At 34.6% G+C, this 24797-nt stretch overlaps 1 protein-coding gene across 11 annotated transcripts in view; it reads left to right on the forward strand.

The window, feature by feature from the left end:
* Positions 1-24797, forward strand: part of GALNT13 (polypeptide N-acetylgalactosaminyltransferase 13) — a 919989-nt gene that overhangs the window by 852414 nt on the left and 42778 nt on the right. For all 11 annotated transcript variants that reach the window (XM_087435225.1, XM_087435227.1, XM_087435224.1 and 8 more), the window contains 2 exons: positions 8588-8727; positions 21629-21727. In XM_087435225.1, the coding sequence (XP_087291351.1) occupies positions 8588-8727; positions 21629-21727 (239 nt within the window). The remainder of the gene's footprint in view (positions 1-8587; positions 8728-21628; positions 21728-24797) is intronic.

Consider the following 24797-nt stretch of genomic DNA (forward strand, 5'->3'; position numbering starts at 1 on the left):
ATACATCTAAATAAATCTAAAACACTTTTAGTTTAGTAAGTGTAAAGTAGTAATTCTAAGTCATGAAAGCAAATATATAGAGACATATTTCTTACGCACACATATATGTGAGAAAATGCAAGAAAGAATGAGAAGGAAAGTATAAGAGGGAAGGGAGAGCACGTGCCAGAGAGCAGTACAAGTAACATTTAAAGAATGTCTATTGGCACAAGATACTGTTCTAGGAACTGAACATAAATATATACATCAACAAATATATATGTTTGTATTTACTACCACTGTCTTGGCTTAATTAAAATCTTGTGATGGAAACTTGCTAATAAGAAAATGTGAAAAGCATACAGAATTTTTTTCCTCCACAAAGATTTTTCTCTAATGGGATCAATTTATGTCTTGTGAATGACTAATGTTTTTGCTTAGACATAGAAAATACAATAAAGCTGAGTTTCTCATTGTTTTCAGTGGAGCATTGTTGTCCCAAAATTTTGAAAAAGGACAAATAAACTTGGGAAATCCTACCTACTTTGGATAGTCAAAATACTCTTTGGCATAGCTAAAGTTCTGAAAAGTCTTGTAGTAAAGACACCTATTTGACTTTGTTTAACTTATTATTTCTATTAAACTATAACCAGATAAATGTTTAAGTACTATATTTCATCTAACTTAAGCTGCCATCAGTTTAATGATCACCATTTTATTATATACCACTAAGAAAAAGTTTCCAATTAAACTATAATGTAAGATTTCCTTTTCACTTAGAATTATCTTGTCCCTATTAAAGGGACTCTTTTTAGATATAAACCAATTCAGACACAGCTTTTTGATCATATCTCATTCTTTTACATACATATAATTTTTTAAATAAGCAAAATAAATTGGTCAAGCAACTTCTTCACGTTTAGAGGCTGACTCTTGAATCAGTTTTCAGTGCAGATTGACTGCTGTGCATGTGTTTCCCTCCACTGTCCTCAATGCCATCAAGGTGATTGATGATGTAGGCTTTCTGAAAACATTATTATGTCTGGGATTGTCTTCCAAGTCCCTGAAACCATTCAGCAAATTTTCATCTTGGTACTTTCTTGATTTTGCCAGAAGTATCAAATGAAAGTTTTTCAGACAATAATCAGGATGTATTTAAATGCCCATTGATTTTAAATGTCCATTAATTAATTACTGAAACTGCAACTGGCTAGTTATTTCACAAAGAGAAAATCACGTTTGCACATACTCAAGCAGTGACAACTACAATACAATTGTCTTCTCCCCAGGAGCAACTGTAAGATGCCATTGATTATAGAATATATATCACTATTTCAGAGATGGTATAATAATATAATATGTGTCATAAACTGAAGAAACAGTTATATCTAGCATCCTGCAGAACTAGCGATGGCTAGGACACAATTTGTGAAGCACTTTATGGAAATATTTTGGTTGGTCAGTCAATTGCACTCTAAAATCTCTGGCTTGTATTTAATTGTCAAATCAGTAGAATAACTCCCGATTATGTCATTACTGATCATTTATTTCTAAGAATTCAAGTTTGTCCAGGATCTTGGATCACATTGACCTGTCACCTATCCTTCAAGGAAAGATAATTATCATGTTTTGTGCCCCTACCCAGGGAAAGATATGTCTGTATAGGTTTTTCAAAGTTTCTCCAGTTTTTTGATCCCATTCTAATAGAATAGGCAAGAGCCTGGACTTGGATATTAGATGGATGTGAGTGACTTCTAATCCTCCTCTTCCTATTTTGTAAATAAGCTTGAGCAAGTTATTTAACCATTCAAAGTCTCAATTCTTTCTTCTTTGAAACAAACAGAAAACAACAATACTAGATAGGGTTGTTATAGAGATTTAATGAGAAAGTGTACACAAAATTGTTTATTGAGTTTAGACCATGAAGTCCCTTAAATAATGCTCTATTGTTCCAGTACTTCTGAGACCTAACCATACCGTACCATGCCATGGAGTGATGGAAGAGTGCTTGTCCTATTCCAAAAATGGTTTGAGATGGCTTTCTAAATTATAAATTCATATGATACATGGGATAGAGTATATAGCTATAAAGTTAGTAGTGTTGTAAGATAAAAGTAAATCACTTGTTAGGGAAAAACACACCTTTTCCTGTTTCTAAGTCCACAAAAGAAATTGCTCCTGAGATTTCTTATTAAAAACAAAACAAAACGAAATTATGTGATAAGATACTTAAAGACCTCAGCATATTCATAATGCTGGTACAATAACAAGTTTTGAGTAACTATTTTTTTAAAATTTACCCTCAGTGAAAACCAATATCATAATGCAAATCCTCATTTAGATTTCACAGGGGTCAAAATATCATCTGAATATACAGCGATAGATTATACTAAGTTGATCCTAGATAAAACTTAGATTATAAAAGTGATTGGCCTATAAGCAATAAGATATATTAGAGAGCTGACCAGTGTCCTTAATTAAAGCAAACTGAAACAAAAACAAGTGAATCATTTAAAAAACATATATATTATATGTACAAAGGAACAAAAGCCAAAAAGAAACATGGTTGGAGACAAACTAAAATAAATTTCAGATGATTAATGACTTAAATGAAAAAAATATGAAGTGAAAAAATTGAAGAATTAAAGATATATAGCTGAACATTTTTTTATATCTTAAGATAGTGAAGGCCTTTCTAAGCATAATATGAAGAGCAGAAAACAAAGGAAAAGATTTTTAGCGTTTTTTTGTATTGTAAAAATAAGCACCTAAAAATTTAAATATCTGCAATATGTATCCCCAATATACTTGTATCAAGAATGCTTGTAAATCAAAAAGCGAACACTTCAATGGAAAACTGGGAAAAGGGAAAGAACAGGCAATTTATAAAAGAAGAAATAGCAAGGCCAGTAGGAGAATAATTATCATCACTAGTAATCAATTTTAAATAACAATGAGATGCCATTTTTCTCCATATAACAAAAAGTGGTAAATTAAAGAATAAATTAAAATAGTCAATGTTCTGGAAGAGAAATTGGCTTCTTATACCAATTGGAGGGCATGTAAATTTGAGCAACCTTTCTGAACAGCAGGGTAGTAATAGATATATATTTTTAAAATTCTTGAAATCAGCATATAATTTATCAAAATACATTGCTTCTAGAAAGTACCTGATTAAAATAATCAAGGGCATACATAATAAAAAGTACAAAGATATTCCTTGATTTTAAAGTCCAAAGTTAGAAACAACTTAAATGTCCAACTATAGGGAAATGACTAAGTAAGTTATTACCAACTGGTAAAATAGAATGCCACAGAGGCAGTAAAAACAAAGTTATAAAAGAGTTTAATTGACCTGAAAAGTGTTCATGACCTACTGTTTTAGGAAAAAAGCAAGTTGCAGGTGTATATTACAGTATGAATCAATTTTTGCAAGAAAAGTTGTATCTGTGTAGTTATATATAAATAGAAGTCTAGAAAAGTCATTACTATAATGTAAATATAGTTATATTGCAGGTGATTTTTATTTTACTGTTCATACTTACCTATGTTTTAGAATTATCTGCAATGAATACATACTTCTCAAGTAACTGTAAGAAGTTCTAAAAAGATCAATATAAAAACTGTATGCAAATCCTTCTTTACTGGGGAATAAAAGCAAAAAACAAAACATAAAATGTGTACAGGTAGATCAGTAGTATTTTCATTGGTTCGATATTGCCTTTGCTTTTTCCATAAGATATGTGAGTTAGGGAGCAGATGACTACATACTCCGGCTGCTCTAGCTTCTGAAGGGTGGTAAACACTGCCTTGAAGGTCCTTACCTGAAAATTTTTCCTAGAGATTGTAGATGTTATAGTCCATTTGCCTCAACTGATGTTAAATTGACCTTTATTTTAAAAGGCTGTTGCCAAGATTCACTTTTCTTATTACTTAAATTCTCACTGATCTGGAACCAAGCAGTTGAATATGAGATTTTTATTGTCAAAATGAACTGAAGTTTGAGGCAATTACCTAGAAGATTTTACCTCAAGACCTGTCCAAACTTTTGACTAGGGAGATCAATCAGACTTAAATAAATCGAGAAGTTGTCTAATATTTGCTTCTATGTCACATAGCCCTCAGCTGAACAAGTGATCTTTGTACAGTTCATTATTTCATTTTTATTCCATCAAAATAAAATTGCAGTAATAATAGTAAATGATAAATTCAACAGATAATCATGATGCCTTATTAGCTGGTATGGGCCATCAGCCTGTTAATGCAGTTTTATCTGGTGACTTCCTAATGACCGGTGATGAGCCTGGGTAATTTGTGTGGATATCAAGAATGGATGAAATGAAAATGGTGGATTAAAAGAGTAATTTTAAATTTAAAAAAATCATTCCAAGTAATCTGCTAAAGCTCTGACACAATATAGTATTTATATAATCAGAATACAATAATCTCTAGTTGGTTTAAAAATGATTTATCTTTTTACTATTATTACTTTTGTGTGTGTGTGTGTGTGTGTGTGTGTGTGTGTGTGTGTGAGGAAAATCAGCCCTGTGCTAACATCTGCCAATCCTCCTCTTTTTTTGCTGAGGAAGACTGGCCCTGGGCTAACATCTGTGCCCATCTTCCTCTACTTTACATGGGATGCTGCCACAGCATGGCTTGACAAGTGGTGCGTTGGTGCACGCCCAGGATCCGAACCAAGGCTGCCGCAGCGGAGAGCGTGCACTTAACTGCTACGCCACCAGCCGGTCCCCAAGTTCTCTCTATTTTTTTTAGTAGCAAAGGGAATGTGCAGTTTTTATTTTTCTCAGTTTTATTGGTTATTCCATATATTTTCATTCTGCTTACTTATAATGATAATATAATAAAAATTATTTATATTTTTATTTATTTATAAACATTTTTCCATATTCTTATAGACATAATTTTTTCAATACATGAATTATATTTTGTCAATTAGATATACCATTGATTTACTTAAGCATTCCCTTATTGAAGGAAAATCATTTCCCCTTTTCACCACTTCAAGCTATGCTGCAATATATATTCTTACACATGGAACTCGCAGCTTGAGCCTCTAATCAGGCTCTTCTGTCATCAGGTGCCTTGATTATAGGGAACCATAACTATTAGGTTTGTTAGGCATCTACTAAAGGAAGAACTTGACTGAGATTATTATGATCTTCAATCTATTATCTATTTAGGAATTTAAAACATGATTGCTCTACATATCTCAATTGAATACTACCATGAAATAGATTTTAAAATGATGAATAAAGGGCAGGTTATTAAAGTATAACAACCCATAAGTGTTATCATTTACCTATTAATCAAACCTGCAAACCTGGAGTTAATTAAAATACTCCTTGTTTCTAACTCTTTATGAATCTTTATCTCCGTCAAAGCTTTTCCGGGGTTTGTGCAAGTCCCACGGAAAGACTCACCTTAAAACTTGCAACTCTTATAGGTTGGCTTTGAAAAAATAATAATGCATTAAGATTCCTTCTATTGCAACCTTGCTCCTTCACCCTAGTCTGTTTTTGTCATAGCGTGTATCACCTTCTAATGTATTACAGTCTATTTATGTCTCCCTCCACTAGACTGTCAACTCCATAGAGGAAAAGACTTTTGTTTTGTTCACTGATGTATCCCAAGTGCCTAGAAAACATGCTTTGTGTATAGCTGGAACACAATAAAAATCTGCTGACTTAATCTTGGCTTGGCCTCTACTCTCTTTGTCTTTTTCTCTTTCTCTTTCTCTTTCCATCTGTTTATTTACCTTACTGCTGTATTGGCATCATTGACTTAGGCATTCTCTATATGGTAACCCCAGAAGTTCCAGGCTTAAATTATCTTATAGCTAGCAATTCCAGAAGAAGTAGAGCTTCAACTTCTTAATAGTCCCAGCAAATTCTCAGTATACTTTTATTAAGCTGGCTGGTTCACATACCCATTCCTGAACCAATCATTATGATGGGTCGGGTGTAAGGTTGAGAAATGGAATGCTCTGATTGTCTTGGGTTTACTCAGAATTTGGCCTGAGCAACAGCAGCATCCCCTGGGAGCTTGTTAGATACGCAGACTCTCAGGCCTCACTCCAGACCAACTGAATCAGAATCTGCATTTTAACAAGATTCCCGGGTAATATGCCTTTAGTCTGTGCCCCAGTTGGAGCTGGAAAGGTGGGTAGAGGAATGGGGTCCCCAAACCATGCAAACTAAAAGTGGGGGAGAGATGGTTGCCCAAAGAAAACTTGAAATCTCTTACCAGAAGGCAGAATGGATGTCAGGCATGCAAAAACAACAGATAGCCATTACAATATTCAATATGCATTCAACAATTATTATATACCAGGGACTTTACTATGCCTTTTCAGACATTATTTAGTATTCACAACATCTTATAAGATATTGTTAGATAGGATACCTTAGCCTTCAAGAGATTAAGTAATTTGGTCAAAGTTTTTCTTGGGACTGCAATGAGCAAATTAATCTATAATATCATATCGTGTAGTAATAAGTGCCCTGGAGAACAATTAAGCAGGATAGATGGGTAGAGCATGACCCAGGATGATGAGAGGGAGGGATCACTTTCAATGGAAAGACAAGGTGAACCTGGGGAAGTGAAGTTTGAGCAAAGACTTGGATGAAGTGACCCTATAAGTTCCAGGGTCATACCAATCCAGACAAGAGCAGGAACTAGTACAAAGCCATGAATTGGGAATGACCTTAGCATGTTTGAAGAATCCACCTCAAAAATGAAACCAGAACAGTCAAACTGACTGTTGAACTAAGTCCTCTGAAACTACAGTTCCTTTTTTCCTTAGGCCCAATGGCACCTTTGTATATGATTTTGAAGACTATCAATTAGATCATTTCAATTGCCATAGCACTTAACACGAAGAGAAATTTTTTTAGTGATCTATTTTGTAAATGTTTTCAAGCCTCTTCTGTTGAAGGTTGCACTCCAGATTGGAAGTTCTGGATAGAATTATTTTCAAAGCAAATATTTCTCTCTTCAAAAAGCCCAAAGACCTTGTTCTTTTCTGTCCAAACACCAGCTAGAAAAATCAATATTTTCTTTTAGAAGGAAATTGTTTATCTGCTCAAATACCATCAGAATGCTTTCTAACAACACTAAGGCATTTAATTTTGTAAAAACAAAAATTCTGAAGAGACAGTGGGGGGTAGGGGGGAACTAACAGGTGATGACCTTCAAGAGTGTTGCCACTTTTGAATATAGTGACCCAAATAATGGCATTAGTTACAGACATTTAGGGTGTCTAAACAATTGTTCCTCATTTACAGAATGATTGATTGGCTTTGCTGCTTGGTTGGGATAGAATATACTAAATACTGGGTCATTTTTTTTTCTGTGCCAAAGTCTGGTTGCTTACTAGTCTTAAAGAAACACATTAAATAGAAACCTTTTCAAAATAATCTAAGAAATAATTGCAATCTTATCACAGTCATTTAGTGATTTCCATCAAATGTCATTTGTAATATTGATAATAATGAGCAAATCATGTCACCATGATATCTTTTTATATAAAAACTAGTGGCATTATTCTTTTTGCTTCCCAACTAGCAAGCATTCTTTTATAATCTTCAATGGAAATATTCATTTTAATTTCATATATTCTACTATTATATGAAATAAAATTAAGCAATTTTAATATACTCATGTGAATATATTCCATTTGTTTATGTTAGTTTCTTTGTGCTTATTTATTTACCAACTTACTTATCTAAGGATGTGAGGTGGCTTATGGTAACTCACAAAATAAAACAGGAAAAAAAAATCAATAAAAAAAAGTCTGGGGCTGGCCCAGTGGCGTAGCAGTTAAGTTCATGCCCTCTGCTTCGGCAGCCTGGGGTTTGCAGGTTCGGATCCTGGGTGCAGACCTATGCACCGCTTATCAAGCCATGCTGAGGTGGTGTCCCACTCAGAGCAACTAGAAGGATGTACAACTATGACATACAACTATCTACTGGGGCTTTGGGGAGAAAAAGAGGTAAAGAGGAGGAAGATTGGCAAGAGATCTTAGCTCAAGGCCAATCTTCCTCAAAAAAAAAAAATAAGGTCTGTGGTAAACCTAGATAGAGTAAAAGTTCAACAAGAAAAAGGAAAAGTTAGAACACATATGTGCTGTCCATTGTGAGGATCATGTTTATATAAATTTCTCATGAAATCTACAGGTGGTGAATAAATGACACTCTAAGGAAAATATGAGCATTAAAATATTGAAATTTTTATTAAAGAGAAACAACCACGTTATCACACAGCTCAGTTAAGCTTTGATTATGAGATGCTAAAATAATGCCAATTTACACTTAGTTGATTAATTATTCAATTCAAGAAGTACAAGTACTTGGTGATAAATATTTGCATTTGAAAAGTCATAAGCAATGGAAAAACTGTTTTTTATAACTATTTAATGTCCTAATTGGATGGTAGTAAGAAAATCAGTGTAGTAGCAGCTGCACATGCAATTGAATTTGATGGAATTTTAATTACAGAGAAAAAAACTGATGTCAAAGTAAACAGAGTGAAACAGTGCTAAAACAAAAATAGCACGAACTGATCTGTATATTTCTCTGAAAAATTCCAGGTGTTGTCAAAGTGGATTATGGAGATGTGTCAGTCAGAAAAACACTAAGAGAAAATCTGAAGTGTAAGCCCTTTTCTTGGTACCTTGAAAACATCTATCCGGACTCCCAGATCCCAAGACGTTATTACTCACTTGGTGAGGTATGAATTATTTATTTTGGTTAAGTTATAAATATATTTTGCAAATGGAGCAATTTCTAAGGAGCTCAATATTTTTTATGTTATGAATAAAATGCTTTAAGCATTTTTAAATAGATCTATTTTAAATGGCTTCTCATATATTACAGGGACTATAATGGTCTTTATCATTGGGATTTGTAAAAGTAAGGGGATAGTTTAGGACTGAATAAATAGTTTCTTTTTTTTCTTTACCAACAGTTCTAAAACTTTTTAGTTATATGGACTTTTAGTTGTTGTTGGTGCCATTGAGTTGATTCTAACTCCTAGTGCCCCTGTGTACAGCAGAGCAGAACCCTGCCCGGTCTTTTTTGCCCCATCCTCTCACCTTCTGGCGTTCTGTCAGACAATGCTCCACTGCTATTCATAGGGTTTTCAAGGCCAATTTTTTCAGGGGTGGGTGGCTATCTCCTTCTTCCTAGTCTGTCTTAGTCTGGAAGCTCTGCTGAAACCTGTCCACCATGGGTGACCTTGCTGATATTTGAAATACCAGTGGCATAGCTTTCAGCATCACAGCATCACACAGCTGCCACAGTATAACAACTGACAGTTGGTGGTGTGGTTCCTTGACCAGGAAATCAACCTGGGCCTCAGCAATGAGAGCACCGAATCTTAACCACTAGACCACCAGGGCTGGCTATATGGACTCTTATACTCATAAAATTTATTGTGAACCCCAAAGAGCTTTTCAACAAAAGCTAAAACCCAAAAACATGGGTTATAGCTATTAATATTTACTCTATTGAAACTAAAACTGAGAACTTAAAAATAATGTAATAATCCATTAGACGTTAATATAAGTAACATTTTTTAAAAATATATTTTCCAAAGCAAAATCAAATAGTAAGAAGATTAGCATCTTTTTATATTTTTGTAAATTGCATTAATGTCTGGCCTTATAGAAGACAGCTGGATTCTTACATCTGTGTCAGTATTTAGTCTACTATAATACTACAGAACGTGTAGCCTCTGGAAGACTCCTTGTACATTCATGGGATGTGAGAGTGAAAACTGCAAATAATATTTTAGTATTGTTATTAATATCATACCAACTCTATGGACCTACAGAGGACCATTGATCTGTACCGTTCTTTTCCAAAATATCTATCATCTTTGGAAATACACAGTTGGCCTCATCATAACTATAGAAACATATATTCATAATGTATATTCAATTGCTCAAAATAAGAATTATTCCTTTATGAATTGTATGCTCCATATTGGTAATTTCCCATTTAATAGAGATTAAGTTTGGGAATCAAAACTAATTTAATATTGGTTGTAATTAAAGCATTTCAACAGCAATAATATAATGCATTTGGAAAATAATAAGTTTATTCTTAGATTGAAACTGCCATCTTTGTAGGTCACAATAGAATATCTGAGAATTTATACAGTTCAGTCTAATACTTTTTTGGTTCATTTGCCAAGAAAAGCTGTAACTTTATCAGCTCTCTAACTTTAGTCCATAAACATAAGTTATGATGAACTAGAAAGTAATTAAAGAAAAAAGTACTCAAACTGAATGGAGCCCTAGCTGAATTGTTTTTAAAGGCTGTTTTTCTGTGTCATATCCATACACTATTTGCTAAATGTCCACTTCCTCATTAGCCATGTAAATATCTCTCTATAGAATCTTTCAGTTTACCTATATTTAACCTTAATTTGAATAATTTAGTGAAAAGGTTCATGTGTAATAACACTGAATGTACCACTTTCTGGGTATGTGACTTTAGTCACTTAATAGTCCTGTGCCTTAGGGTTTTATTTCTTTAAATTTTTGTTTGCTTTTCTTGGTGGGGTGTGGTGTTCTTGTTGTAGTTTTCAAATACATAATATTCCCATGTTAGCACTGTCACAGGGATTTATATTCAATACAGGAAATATTTGAGTGTGCTTTTTAAACTAGAACACTGTTTGCATGCTAGTTATTATAATCTAGTTCTACTGGAGATCCCCAATAAAATGTCTAATACTCTCATTTCTTTCCTGAAAAGTTTGTTTGAACAACCATGAACCTGACTGTACCCTTTGAAGAAGGGAGTTTTTCTAGTTTGTGGTAGAGTATTTCTCCCACTGTTGTCAATGAACCCAGCTGATGAGTAAACATTGATTACTTTTTCTCAAAGGAGATATGACCAGGGCCTATAACAAGACAGATATGAGTAAAGAGGACTTCTAGGAAATTCTGTGGGGCCACCAGGGTGACTCCTGGGAACAACTCAAAGCTCTGAAATGGAACCTAGATGTTTACTTCTACGTTAAAAATCCAATTCTATGATTTCCTGCACTACATCAAGGAAACCTAATTAACTGACTTCCTGAAAAAGTAAAAACAAAGTACAGTATGGGCAATTTCCTTTGTACAACCTACTGATTTTGAATTAGCTATCTTCTGTAATGGATCAGGTGGCCATATTTTAATTTATAGAAATATTTTGAAAAGCTTTTAAAGAGAGGGATTGTACCTTTCAGAATTTTTGAAACATATTCAGAAGAGGCAGCATGTTGTATTGGAAAAATCCCAGGTTTTGGAGTCAAGCAAAGGAAGGTTTAAATCCTGACCTCACAGCTTACAACTTGAGTGGCACTCGTTATCCTCTCTGGTACTTGTCAGCAGAATGAAAACGGTAATACAGGGTTATAGTGATGATTGAAAATAAAGAGCATCTAGCACAATGCCTGGAAAGAAGTAGTAGCAGCACCAGTAATTATTTTAATTATTCCAGCTACCATTAATTCATTTCCTACTACGTCAAACATTAGGCTAGATGCTTAATAACAATTATATTACTTAAACATCACAACAACTCCATGACTTGGATTTTGTTATTATCTCCAATTTAATATGGAAACTGACATGTAGAAAGTTTATGTGATTGACCTATGGGTCATATAGCTAGCTATTGAAGTCAGGATTCAAATACATGTTAGTCTGACACTAAAGCTCACTTTTTCTTATAACTAGAAGGAGAAAATAGCTTATATTACTATATTTTATTCATAAAAATGTTTTTATTAAATAAAAGCTTGAGCTGGAACCTATATTATATGCTAAGGATGCAAAGTCAAGTAAGGAAAGACATTGACTCTTGAGCCGTTCTACTGAAATGGAGGATGGAGGGATGGCAAGAGAGAATCAAACAGGTAATAAATTTAGTAGAAATAAAAGGTGCCCTATATGCAGTATATAGGAACGCATTGAACTGCTATTTCAAAAACCCAATAAATTCAAAAGTCTATGAGATATATTAAGTTTTAAACTTTCTGCGATATTAATGTACTGTAGGTTTCCACTTTAAAACCAGCCTTAAAGAGATGCAATCCAGCATCTGTTTCCATGGAAACAGAAGGACAAATTCACCAAGCACTACTTCCCAATTCAATTTTGCATAGTTACGTATACATAATTTAAGGCAGACATTTTGATTAGGAGTTTGGGATGAACTGTTAATGGACAATAGTCATTTACTTAAAGCTTTGTCTTTCTTACTGCTTGTCATTAACCATTATTTGAGAATGTAAAAAGCTGTCTTTCCTTATATATGAAGGTACTTTCTCTCAAATAGTTGGAGCATCAAAGTGGTATCAGGTGTCCAAGCAATTTATCAATACAACAAAATTATCTCTTTGTGTTATATTTATTTGTACTCCTCACTTAATTTTAAGTGAAATTGTTAGGATTTAACAACCTACAATTTCCTTAAGTTTCAATCTTTTCCAAAGCCTATATATTTAATGTTGCAGTATATGGGTGAATGTAAACATTTCCCTGTCAATTTCTCTTTATAACTTTCAAAGCTGTATTGGGAAGATAGAGGCAAATGTGATAATCAGTTTCTCATTATCATATATTGTCACCAAAATAATCATTAGTAGAATTATTAATATCAGATAGTTGTATCTTAATTTTTTATGTTTTCATTTTACTCAGGTAATTGAAATATTACTTTACCCCGTCCATGGATTACATGCAATTTCCAATAGGAAGTTAAAAGCTGTGCAATTGCTTTGAACTAAAACCTTTAAGTAGCTTAATGAAGCATGTGCCTTTTAGACTCAGTAAGCAGATCATAACGGAATAAGGGAGTTGAGCTCTTTGCAGCATTAAATTCTCTCTTAACTAGCCCTTTAGCTTATGTAGATTTGGCATGCAAGGCTCTGATCTTGTAAATATAAAGGCTAATTCAAGTAGAAGATTGAAAAATGGCATTCTAAAGTAGTAATGCCTCACTCCAAATTTTTGGCACATGAGAGGCCAGCATTTTGGGAAAAAAAATGTGAGCTATATAAAACACGGGAATATCAGAGGGCAAGAGGAAGGAGACGAGGATTTCTGGAGTCAAATGACTTAAGTTTTGGGGCTTAAAATTTGCATTTGCATGTTGCTTTGAAGATGTTTAGACATTAGACTATGCATTTTGTATGCTTACTTGACCTCAGCACTTCTCTTTCCTCTTGTATCCTTTAACCTGAGCAACTAGTTAAGGTCCTTACACATACTGGTATTGTATTCATTAAATATTGTTAAACAGCAAATTTAAGTAACTAAAAATAGACATCTGTGAAGCTGCTAGGCTACAGGGATTAAGGGTAAAATCAGTTACTGCCAAATGCAGATGCTAAAACGCTTAGAGATTTACCCTCTCAGTTGGTAATCAGGAGATCTATTTATAGATTCACAGTCTTCTTGACCCTTTAACAGGATAATGGGTAAGAAAGCCTCATTTTAGATGACTTATACAAATGGGGGCATTCTCTCTGCCTATGATTATATTTCCAAAACTCTTTGGGACTCAGTAGCTAATTTTCATCTCAAGGTAACTGAATATGCACATGTACAGGTGGAATATGTTATTCTTCATCAGAGGTTAACCTGAAAGAATATTGGTCTGGGTAATCCACTCGTGAATAAAATGAGTGAGTTTATTACCTGAAAAAATATTTTGACTTCACATTGCTGATAATTAGGCTAGAACCGATTGTAATTTTATTACTCAAATACGTATTGGCACAAAGACCTGCCAAAAACTATACGCCAGTTAGTCATTTACTGAATTCTCCCAGGATTCTTGTTGTTTGTTTTTGTTATCCACCAAGATTAATGGAATTGTTCAATTTTCTATGTTCTTTACTTTTTTTGTGGGAGCGGGTTAGGATATCACATACTCAGAATTTCTAAATCTCATAGTCATTAATCAAGGCATTCTAAACCCAGCTCTACATAAGCAGAGTCAGCTTGGATTTGTTAAATAGATTTTGCACTCATCCTTCTGATTTGTTCACAATTTGTAAAGAGAAAATATTCTTAAATGCCTATTTACTAGAGCAATTATAATATAGAAACATTAACATTAAACTCTGGAATTCACTGCAATTGTGTCTATTTCCTTCTTTACAAAGTAAAGAGAAACCAAATGAGGTTCATATATGTAAAATAATGATAACAAGTAACGATGTGCAATTGCAGGATAAACGTTTTGGAGTAATTAAAGCAAAAAAAATATGCTAGTTTAAGTTTAGACTCATCTTTCGAATGGATTTTACATATTAGTTTTGAAATGCAAAGATTTGGGGATGGGGGAGAGTATATGGCTCTTTTTTAGAATTGGAGTTCCCATTGTTGCTTGTCGTTACAATCCAGCAGAGGGAGCAAAAGGTAATAAACACCGTATAAATGGTAAGGACATTACCAATGATGCTGCTGGTGATTAGAAACATTAGAAAAGCCTTGCTGATTCTCAAAACACAAGTGAGAAAAATACCCTCAAGTTTATATCATTAAAAATTGTTTTCAAGCTATAAAAGATTATATGTGAAAAAAGAAATCTCAAAGCAGACAACAATTAAAGTTAAAACTATGTTGGCCCTATGCCATATATTCAAAGCTATACCATAACGTAAAGAATGAGTCGCACAAGTGGTTAAGTGCACGCGCTCCGCTGCGGCGGCCCGGGGTTTGCTGGTTTGGATCCCGGGCATGCACGGACGCACCGCTTGTTAAGCCATGCTGTGGCGGTGTCCCATATAAAGTAGAGGAGGACGGGTATGGATGTTAGCCCAGGGCCAGTCTTCCTCAGCAAAAAAGAGGAGGATTGGCATTGGATGTTTGCTCAGGGCTGGTCCTCCTCACAAAAAAAAAAAAAGAGGAAAAGAATGAGTCAAAAGAACTTTCCAGATCTCAGAACTGCCAGTGTGCTCTACTTATGTTGATACAAGTCATAGAATAGACTCTGTAAGGAATTTCTAATGAAAGAAGTTCCTCAGTGGTTGGTTGCCTAGATTTTTCTTAATAGCGTGACCAAGCAATTGATGTTGTCTGGTAACATGGTACTAGTGGCAAGATTGGAGTCTTTCCTGAAATTTCACTTCTTTGCTTAAACATTCTTTGGGAGTATATATTTGACTGAGTTACCAGGGTGTTCTTAGAAGGGTTCAGATTTAAAAATCACACAAGATCATTCTAAATCTGATCATTCTTTGAATCTCAAAAGATAAGATGCATAGTTTGAACTTTCCTGTATGCCAATATCTGGTAATGTGCATTAAGATCTGCTTGTTGAGAATTGTCAGTACACTCTAGGAACCATTTTTATATTTTGAAGAAAATGTAGCAGATTCCCACAGTGTTAGGCTCACTGACTTGAGAACAACCTGATGTACACTAAGCTGCCTTCTAAGTGTGCATGGATGTTTTTTTTTAATCTGGATATCATAGACGTCATGACATAAACCTTTCAGGTATTGTCTCTATCCAGATGATGTGTCCCTCTTATCTTTTTTAAGATGGTTATCGGTACCCCTGTTCCCTGACACTCTGTGCCCCATCCTATTTGTATTGAATGCCATCCTGGCCATAGCCAGAAATCATTTACATGACCCCAGCCCAACAGTCTGGCACTCAGCATCAAGAACACTCAGCTTCTAGGCTTCTTGACCTGGTCCCCGGGTCTGATCCTAGGCTGCTTTCATGTGTCTTGTTCCATGTGTCTTCACCATTGTCTGGATGACCTGCCATTACCTTTACCTCTGTTCAACCAGAACTCCATCCTCCCTTGCTCCTTCCAGGCCTCCTTTCTGACGCATACTGCATGCCTGTCTGGATGTCAGGATTGGGCCATTCCCAAACTCATTATAATAACTTTTAATTCTTTAGTTGGGCAAATTACTTAACTTCTCTGTATCTTAATGTTTTCATTTATAAAATGGGCGTAATAGGTTGGTTAGAAATATTAAATTAGCTATTACACATAAGTGCTTGGAATAGCACATGGCACATACAATTACAATAATTGCTAATTATTATTATTGCAGTGGTGGTGTTGTGGTTGTCTCCTCTATCTCATTCTGACAGCTTTCGTAAGCCACTGACTCCTGTCTGTTTCTAGTCTCCCAGATCTCATGTCCAACCTGCCTCACCAGATTTGACTTGAGTTCCTATATTGTATCCTCTTAACAACTGCTACATTCTAAGGAACAAGTAATATTACATGTCCAGACCACTTTGTGGGAAAGTTATAACATGTCAAAAATAGGACAGGCTTCTTTTCGTGCAATCTCGAAAATGAGTCTATTCTGGAATTCTGAAAAAATACTGGCAGCAGTGACATAGTATTTGAATCTTTTTGAATTCGTCCCTTAAAACAGAAAAAGCAATAGTATAGCAGAACCAAAAATCGATGGACAACACTGAGAACAAAATTAGTTGGCAAGTTATTCTCACAAATCCCAAAATATGAGATGTCAATTCATGACCATATGATACTACAGCGTTTGCAGGAGGAAAGAAAGGTAAGCAATGAGATGTCTGATGAAAATGAGACCAGGATAAGACCCCAATTGCCAATAGATACTCATGAGAAATTGTTTCAGGCCAATTTGATAATAGCTGAAATTGGAAGAGGGGTTTTCATACAATCCAATCTGCAAGTCAGTGAAAAATCTCCTTTCTAATATCTGAAGGGTCTGAACACTCTGCAGCCTGTGACTCTTGAAACTCACTAGCTGAACCTGCTTCTCAGGAGAAACTGCAAGAAATAAAGCCCAAATTGAGGAGGTGAGGACAACATTGGCAAAGGAAATGGAAGGTCCAGATAAAAAAGGGAGAGATGAATAGAGCCAGGAGATCTCAAAAAATAGAAGCCAATTTTTTTCAACTGTTCAAAAAAGTACTGGAATAGGAGGTCTAGACTTTTGAGGTTAGAAATGGACTCCTGTGTAAATGTTTCCTGTCAGGGACAGCTGGAAACACTTACCCTAAACATTCCCACTGCAGAGTGGAGGAATCAGCTTTGCTATGAAAGCCTCCTTTACTTTCCACCAGCATCCGGAGTTTTCAAAATAATTCACAAAATAGATAGGCTTCCAGCTAGCAAGTGCTCCATTATATTCTCCTGATACAATGGATTTCAACTCTGATTATATATTCAAATCATCTGGGGAGCTTTAAACTATATCCTGCTCCAACTCCAGACCATTTGGATCAGAATCTATGAGGATGAGGCCAAGCAGAAGTATATTCTAAAAGCTTTCCAAGTAAGTCTATTATGTAGCCCAGGTGGGAACCACTGAAAAAGCAGTTACTTCAAAAAGGAAAAGTAATTATAATGTCACCATTTAACATCAAGACACTGTATATACCTTCCTCCAGAATGGTGGTTGCCAAACTTTGCTGCACATTAGAATCACCTGGAGAGATTTTACAACTCCTGATGGCCAGGTTACACTCTATACCAATTAAACAGGAATATGCAGGCATGGGAACCAAGTGGCAGAATAATTTAAAGGTGCCAGGTGATTCCAAAAAAAAAAGGAAAATAAGAGAAAAAGATGACTACTATAAGAATAAAGATAATAAGTAGTAGAATGATATCTCTACAGTGCAAGCACACCAAATCTTTATATTCATAAAACAGAGGAAAAGTGTAACCCAATATGTCAAAACACCCTAAGAGAAATTTTATAGTGATAAAATATAGAAAAAAACAACATAAATAAAATTTAGAAAAACTTTGGAAATGAGGGCCTGAAATGCAGGAAAGAATTAGAAATTAAAGAATAAATCATTTTAGAAATGAAGGCTAAACTTGAAAGGACACATAAGTCAATAATCTCAGGAGAAAAAGCCATAAGAGTTTTAGAGGGGAAAAAAGAGGAAATTTTTAAAAATGAAGAGGAAGTTAAAGACAAAACTATTCAATAGAAAATGACGTATATAGAAGATAAGCAACAAGATCCAAAGTAATAGAATTTCCTAATGAGGAAAATCAAAGCAGTGAGACAAAATGAACATTAATAGCTAGAATTCAAGGAAAGTTTCCTGAAAATAAAATTGAAACTACATATTCAAAAGGAACACCACATACCTGGAAGAGTGATCCAGAATGAACAATATTCAGAAAGAGTGTGGTAAATCTATTGGACTTTAAAGAAAACGAATCAGTTTGGCATTCAGGCAAATAGACATTTGTAAGGCTAAAGGAAAGAAAACCAGATTATCATCAGACTTTTCAAAAGCAGCTATTTATGTTGGAAGTAAATAGAGCCACATTTTAAAGTAACTCAAGGAAATATATTGTGAGCCAAGGAATCCAGATCTACTAAATTGATTTACAAGTATAAAGGCCACAGATATAATTATCAACATACAAGAACTCAGAGTATTGTTCCCAGTAGATGGAAACATCATTTACCCATTTGCTCAGGCTGAAACCTTGGAATGCTTCTTGATGCCTTTTTGCTCTCATAGCTCATATCCACTTCAGCTGCAAGTCCTACTGGTTCTACCTTACAATCATTCCATATTTGACCTCTCCACCTCCATTGTTACCCTACTCTTCCCAGTAACTGTCATCTCTTGCTGGCATGACTGCAATAGTCCCTTTATTCGTGTCTCTATTTCCACTTTTGCCTCCCTCTAATTTGTCCGTCACACAGCAGCCAGAATAAGCTATTAATATGTGACTCTCATGCTCAAAAACTTAAGATTCCTTACATTATTTAGTCTTGGATATCTCTCTAATCTGCCCCTCACTCCCTGCACCCTGGCCACATTGCTAGCCGTTGTTTCACTCTGTTTTCTCAGCTGCAGGGAGCCCCCATTTGCTGTTCCCCTTGTCTGGAAGGCTCTTCCATAGATGAAAATGTGACTGTTCTCTCACTTCAATAAGGTGTTTTTTCAAGTATTATTTCCTGAGTGGCCTTTCCTGGCCCCCTATCTAAAATAGTACCCCCTCTATTGCTTTCTGTACCCTTACTATGCTTTATATTTCTTCATAGGGCTTCTTGATCTTCTGACATATTACAAATGTGTTTGTGTATTGCATTCTTCCCTTCTAACATGTGAGCTCCGTGATGGAAGATACTGTGTTTACTTTGTTCAGTTCAGTATCCTCAGCACCTCGAATAGTGCTTAGCATGAAGTAGACATATTCTCAATATTTATTGAGTGAATGAATGAACGAATGAATGAATTCATGCGAGAGATTACAGACCAAAAAACAAAGTGTATCTATTATAAAAAAATCAATAATAGGTTGTAACTGGGGTCAAAATATTTTGGAAGCATTCTTAAATTCTGTGCTTACTTTATCAAAGAGGAGGATGACATGCATCTACCATATGTCCCTTTAAAGTGCTGTCAGAGTATATACTGGGCTGAATATGGCTTTGAATCTTCTGTTGTCCAGCAGAGACAAAACCTTACAAGTGACTCAGCCTGCAGCCACTGTAATTATTAACTAGTATCTATTCCAATACTATGCAGCTAACAGAGGTCCTTTAGATCAGATTGCATATCTTGCACCTAAAGGTGAATTGATAAGTTTGTGAGATATTTATTCCTGTAAGTATTACACTATTTTATACTTTTTTAGGATGATACATAAGAATAACAAATAATTTTATTGTTTCTCAAGAAGTCTACCTTTTATGAAAAGTTAATAAGAAAAGTCTAATGTAAAGGATTTAAACATAATTCAACCTATATGTTATATATTGATCAGACTATGTGAAACATAGGCAGACCAATTTACTATATCATCTGTCAATCGTTACCTTCTTCAATCCTTTCCAGCTACAAGTCCGGAAAAATTTTTAGCCATAGCCTATATGCTCAGTTTGTTCCAGTGCCTGAACCAACCTAAATCAGATTAAGAGTACATTTCAGCCCTAAACCCACTAGTATGGGACTGGGACATGATTTTGCTTCTTGAAGCTTGTATCCTTTGCCTCTAATTCATGATGTGTTCTGTCCCTTCTACCTGGTTGCTGCACAGATTTCTTGATGAAAGCATCTATAATTCTGCTCTAAATCTCAACCCATTGGAACAGGGCTTGACCACTCTACTCAGGTCTGGCCAACCCTTACCAAGTGTGAATTCCAATCCCCACCACTATTCCCAATTGCTGATTGGGGCGTTAATGCACATCACACCACTTTTCCCAACTCCGGGAACTGTTACTTGACCATGAGTTCTGCACTATACAAAAAAGTAAATCGTATAAACCTAATCCATCCTCTATAGAAGTTTTTATTATTATTATTATTATTTTTGCTGAGGACTATTAGCCCTGAGCTAACATCTGTTGCCAATCCTCCTCTTTTTTGCTGAGGAAGATTGGCCCTGGGCTAACATCTGTGCCCATCTTCCTCTACTTTATATGTGAGACGCTTGCCACAGCATGGCTTGAGGAGCCGTGCATAGGTCTGTGCCCAGGATCTGAACCTGCGAACCGCGGGCCGTGGAAGCGGAGCATGTGAACTTAACCACTACGCCACTGGGGTGGCCCCCTATAGAAATTTTTAATCTTATCCATTTGCCAATATGAAGAAACATGTGCCTAGAGAATAGACAACTAAATAGTTATATGTGAGTAACATGTGAACGAACAGTAAAATATGCATGTCCTAATAATAGTCAGAGATAAGAACTTTTTGCAAGCGGAGTGGACAAGTATAAATACATACTTGGGGTTGAAACTAAGGAAAAAATCTAAAACATTCTATCTATTAGAAAGATTTTTCTTGTTTTTTTTTTTCATTTTTTGGGGTTTGGGAGGGTTTTTTGCATTTATTTGTGCTTGATTTAGCAATTTTAACATCTTTAAACTCAATGAATGGCTTTGTGTAATTACCTTTGGCTCAAATATGTATTAACTTTATGTTAATTATGGGACTAATGCAGTGTTTGACTGTAAACCAAGAATCTTATGTTTGCAGTTGACAATTTAATCTTGCTTTTGAGGAATTTAATGTGAAATCACCATTTAGCCTTGTAATAGCTTTTCTTAGGGTCAACTGCTTTTCATTAAGTTTGGCATTGGGAATGAAAAAAGATGAGTGAGTATGTTTTAGTTACAGAAATAAGCAATGTATTTAATATTTATTAATATACAGAATGTATCATCTAGTAATGAAGCAATCTAAAGAAACTTAAATTTGAATGTTTAAACAATTTGTTTCTATTCCTTTGCATGTGGTATTATAGGATTTTAAGAATAGAACTTGGTTATTTGAGTGGAATTTGGAAACTGTCCCAATTTTAAAAGGATTTTGGGAAGAATTCCTAATTTGTAATATGTAGATACTTCTCTGATACTATGCTATAAACAAGGAGTGCCTCTTGATTAGATGCAAATGACAATGCTGTTCACTTACTTACATCAGTAGGAGTTAAAAACTTACACAGATCTAAGAATGGACATAGAAAAAGAAAAAGAAATATTTAAAGCAATGTGTTCTTCTTGGAGAAATTTCTTTACAAACGTGTATCATTTTGTTATTGATATACAATTTGATAATATTGGAAAGATTTTTCTGACTTAAATCACTATCTGACTTATGTTTTTTGTATGTTTGCTTTAGATAAGAAATGTTGAAACCAATCAATGTTTAGACAACATGGGCCGCAAGGAAAATGAAAAAGTGGGTATATTCAACTGTCATGGTATGGGAGGAAATCAGGTAAACTCTCCTTTTTTTATCAGCTTCATATTTGGGGGGAAAATATTGTTGTGAAAATTACCAAGATAAACCATGACTCACATGTCAATAACAATAAAGTCTTAGTTTAGCAAATTAATGGGCATTCAAATCAAGAACTAATTTGGCTATTTTATTATCCCAAGTATCTTAAGAAAGCACTACAGGATTTATTAAAAAGGGCAGCACTTTCAATAAGCCTACAATTAATGAGGATAGCCAAATAGTTTAGACCCATCTCATTTTACCATATATGAGCAAATGAGGACTACATTTTATTCTGTTATTAACTGAATAATACAAAATAATCCCTCAACATGTATGAGGTTTTCCCAGTGGTGATTATTCTGAATTTCTTTTGCAAATGTTTATGTATACCATGTTTTCTATGAGTTTTTAAGTTTCAATAAAATTTTCAAGTGCATAGATAAGCACATCTGTTACATTTTTGCTTTGCCTATCTGAAGATGCCCTTTGGACCAGGTAAAAATGTAGTATTTAAATAGACTGATGGCTGACTACAAGTCTAGGACAGCGTTTTGTGCGCATGACAATCCAATTAATTATCAGAGACTTATCAAACTATAAAAGGATTCTTGTTTTTTCTTTAAGAATTGGAAATGGCTCTGCAAGGTGGGCCATGTGGAGGATGTTTAGCTGTGAATCTTCGAGAACAGCCTTTCTGCCACGGCCACTTTGAGATATAGAATTTGGAATTATGGGAATTTAATACAAAGCAGAGTTCAAGATAGCTAATCCTCTGTAGACATGTAGTCTACAAAAGTCTAGGAGAAACACACCAGTGAGTTCTTTATCTGGTGCATTAGAGTGAACTGAGGAAGCAAGAATTATTCTATCCAGCACAACATTATGGTTATATTTGTGGTGTAGCTGAATGTGTCAAGAATCCACAGAGAAAAAGCAATAGCCCTGTTGAGTATTGGCACCATACTTCAAATAGGACCTGTGTAATTCAATGGAGAACATTAAAAGGAAGTTTCTCCTCTAAAAAAAAAAAAAATCCACTTAATTATTAAAATCCTAATTAGTGTTCCAAAGTTTCAATTTAAGCAAGAAAATATTTAAATCAAACTTTCTAAGTTATAGCAGGGAAAAATGACCTTATGCAAGAAGAGGATAGAAACAACAACATAGGAAGAAAAATGACAAAGCATTCAAAAATGGTCCATGACATTATTGATTCACAATGAATGTGACAAGGCTCTACAACCAAAAACAAATCGAGTCCCTATGAATTCAGCTGGAAATGGCAAAAAGCTTAACTGTCAGAGGACTAAATGTATAGGGTTTAATTTTTTCACATAGTAAGAGATCTGAAGGTAGTCAACCATTGACATTTGTTCAGGTCCTCAATGATTCCATCAAGAAACCAGAAAGTTTCTATCTTCCATTCTTCAGTCCTGAAAGGTAACTTTTATCATCAGCTGGTCACAAGAGGGCTCCTGAAGCCCCAGACATCATGTCTACATTCAAGGCAGGAAGAAGTGAGAGTAGAGAGGAGCTGCAATAGCCACACCTGTCCTTTTATTAGGAAAAAGAAAAGACTTCCTAGAGGCTCAACATACCTCCTTGTATGTCTCTTTGGCCAGAAATGTGTTACTTGAATACTCTTAACACAAAAACACAGAATATTTCACCTCACATATGACTGTTCCTCACAATTTATTTACCATGGATATTGGGTGGACTTTTAGAAGTATCTCCCATAATATGTTTCAACAGCTTATGAAAAAAGTCAACTGCACCATGATGACCAACAGAATTCAAACAGAGAACCATCATTTCTGAAATCACTCTGATTCTAATGCAGATGAAAATGAGGGAGGAAGATACCCCAGATGAATTATCCTCATTAGATTCATTAAGGTACTATGGTTAGTGTTAAAAAGAATAACCAATCATATACCTGTATTTGTCTAAATCACATGAAACACCTGGATCATAAATGTTAAAAAATATATTATTCATTTACAAGTTTTCAAATGCCCAGAAAGGAGCTATCCCACTCTACTGTAAAATTCTTGCTGGCGGGGGTTCTATCTTACTCCTCTCTTCATCCACAGCACTTGACAGAGAGCTCAGGATATGGTAGGGACCTGATAGGTAATAGTCAAGTAAACAGATGAAAGACATGGTTAGAACAATAGATTTATACCTTAGTACTGTGTAGACATTGTCAAAGAGTGTTGTTATTGACATAGTAACCAAATATATATAAAGGCACCAATGTCAGGGATTCATAAATAAAGTGAACAAATAAACAATAAGTAGAAAACCCATACCTACATATATTCTGTCTCTACGTTATCAACTTAATGACAAGATAGAAATTAAAACCAATATTTTTCCATCTACATGAATAGTTATTCATGTCTACAAATATATATACAAGAATGTTTACTGGAGCCCTTTTTGTTATAATACAAACAATAGAAACAACTAAATATTTACCAAGAGGGGAATGTTTAAATAAACCATGGTGTATTCATAGTATAGAATACTACATGGCCACCAAAATGACTGAGAGAGGTCTACATGTATTGTCATCGAAAATTGAAAAAGAGAAAAAAATCCAGATTACAACTTACTTTGAATGATCTCATTTATGAAAAATATATGTGAACATTTTTCTCTATATAGTATCTACAATACCTTTAGTTATATAGATGCATTGTAATCTATTAGAAATATATAGAAATCTATCTGGAATATAAATTACTTCCGGTGAGAAGATTGAGTTGGAATAAGAAAAATCTTACTTTTTAACCCACAGTTTTCTGTTTATATGTATTGCTTTCATAATTAAACAGATAAAACTGGAGAAAATTGAATTATTGAGAATAAAAGAACATCATTTTATAACATTGGTCTGACCTGATTAATTGGGTAACTTATGGTAAGTTACTTATATATTTTGAGCTTTAATATTTTATCTATAAAATGGATAAAAGATTTTCTCGCAATTTTTTTCTCTAAAAATTAGTGAAATTTGTAAAACAACTAACACTAGCCTGGCATATACTATACCCTC

Source organism: Ceratotherium simum, chromosome 9 (assembly GCF_057802395.1).
Source record: "Ceratotherium simum simum isolate JZ-2026a chromosome 9, ASM5780239v1, whole genome shotgun sequence".
Taxonomy (NCBI): Eukaryota; Metazoa; Chordata; class Mammalia; order Perissodactyla; family Rhinocerotidae; genus Ceratotherium; species Ceratotherium simum.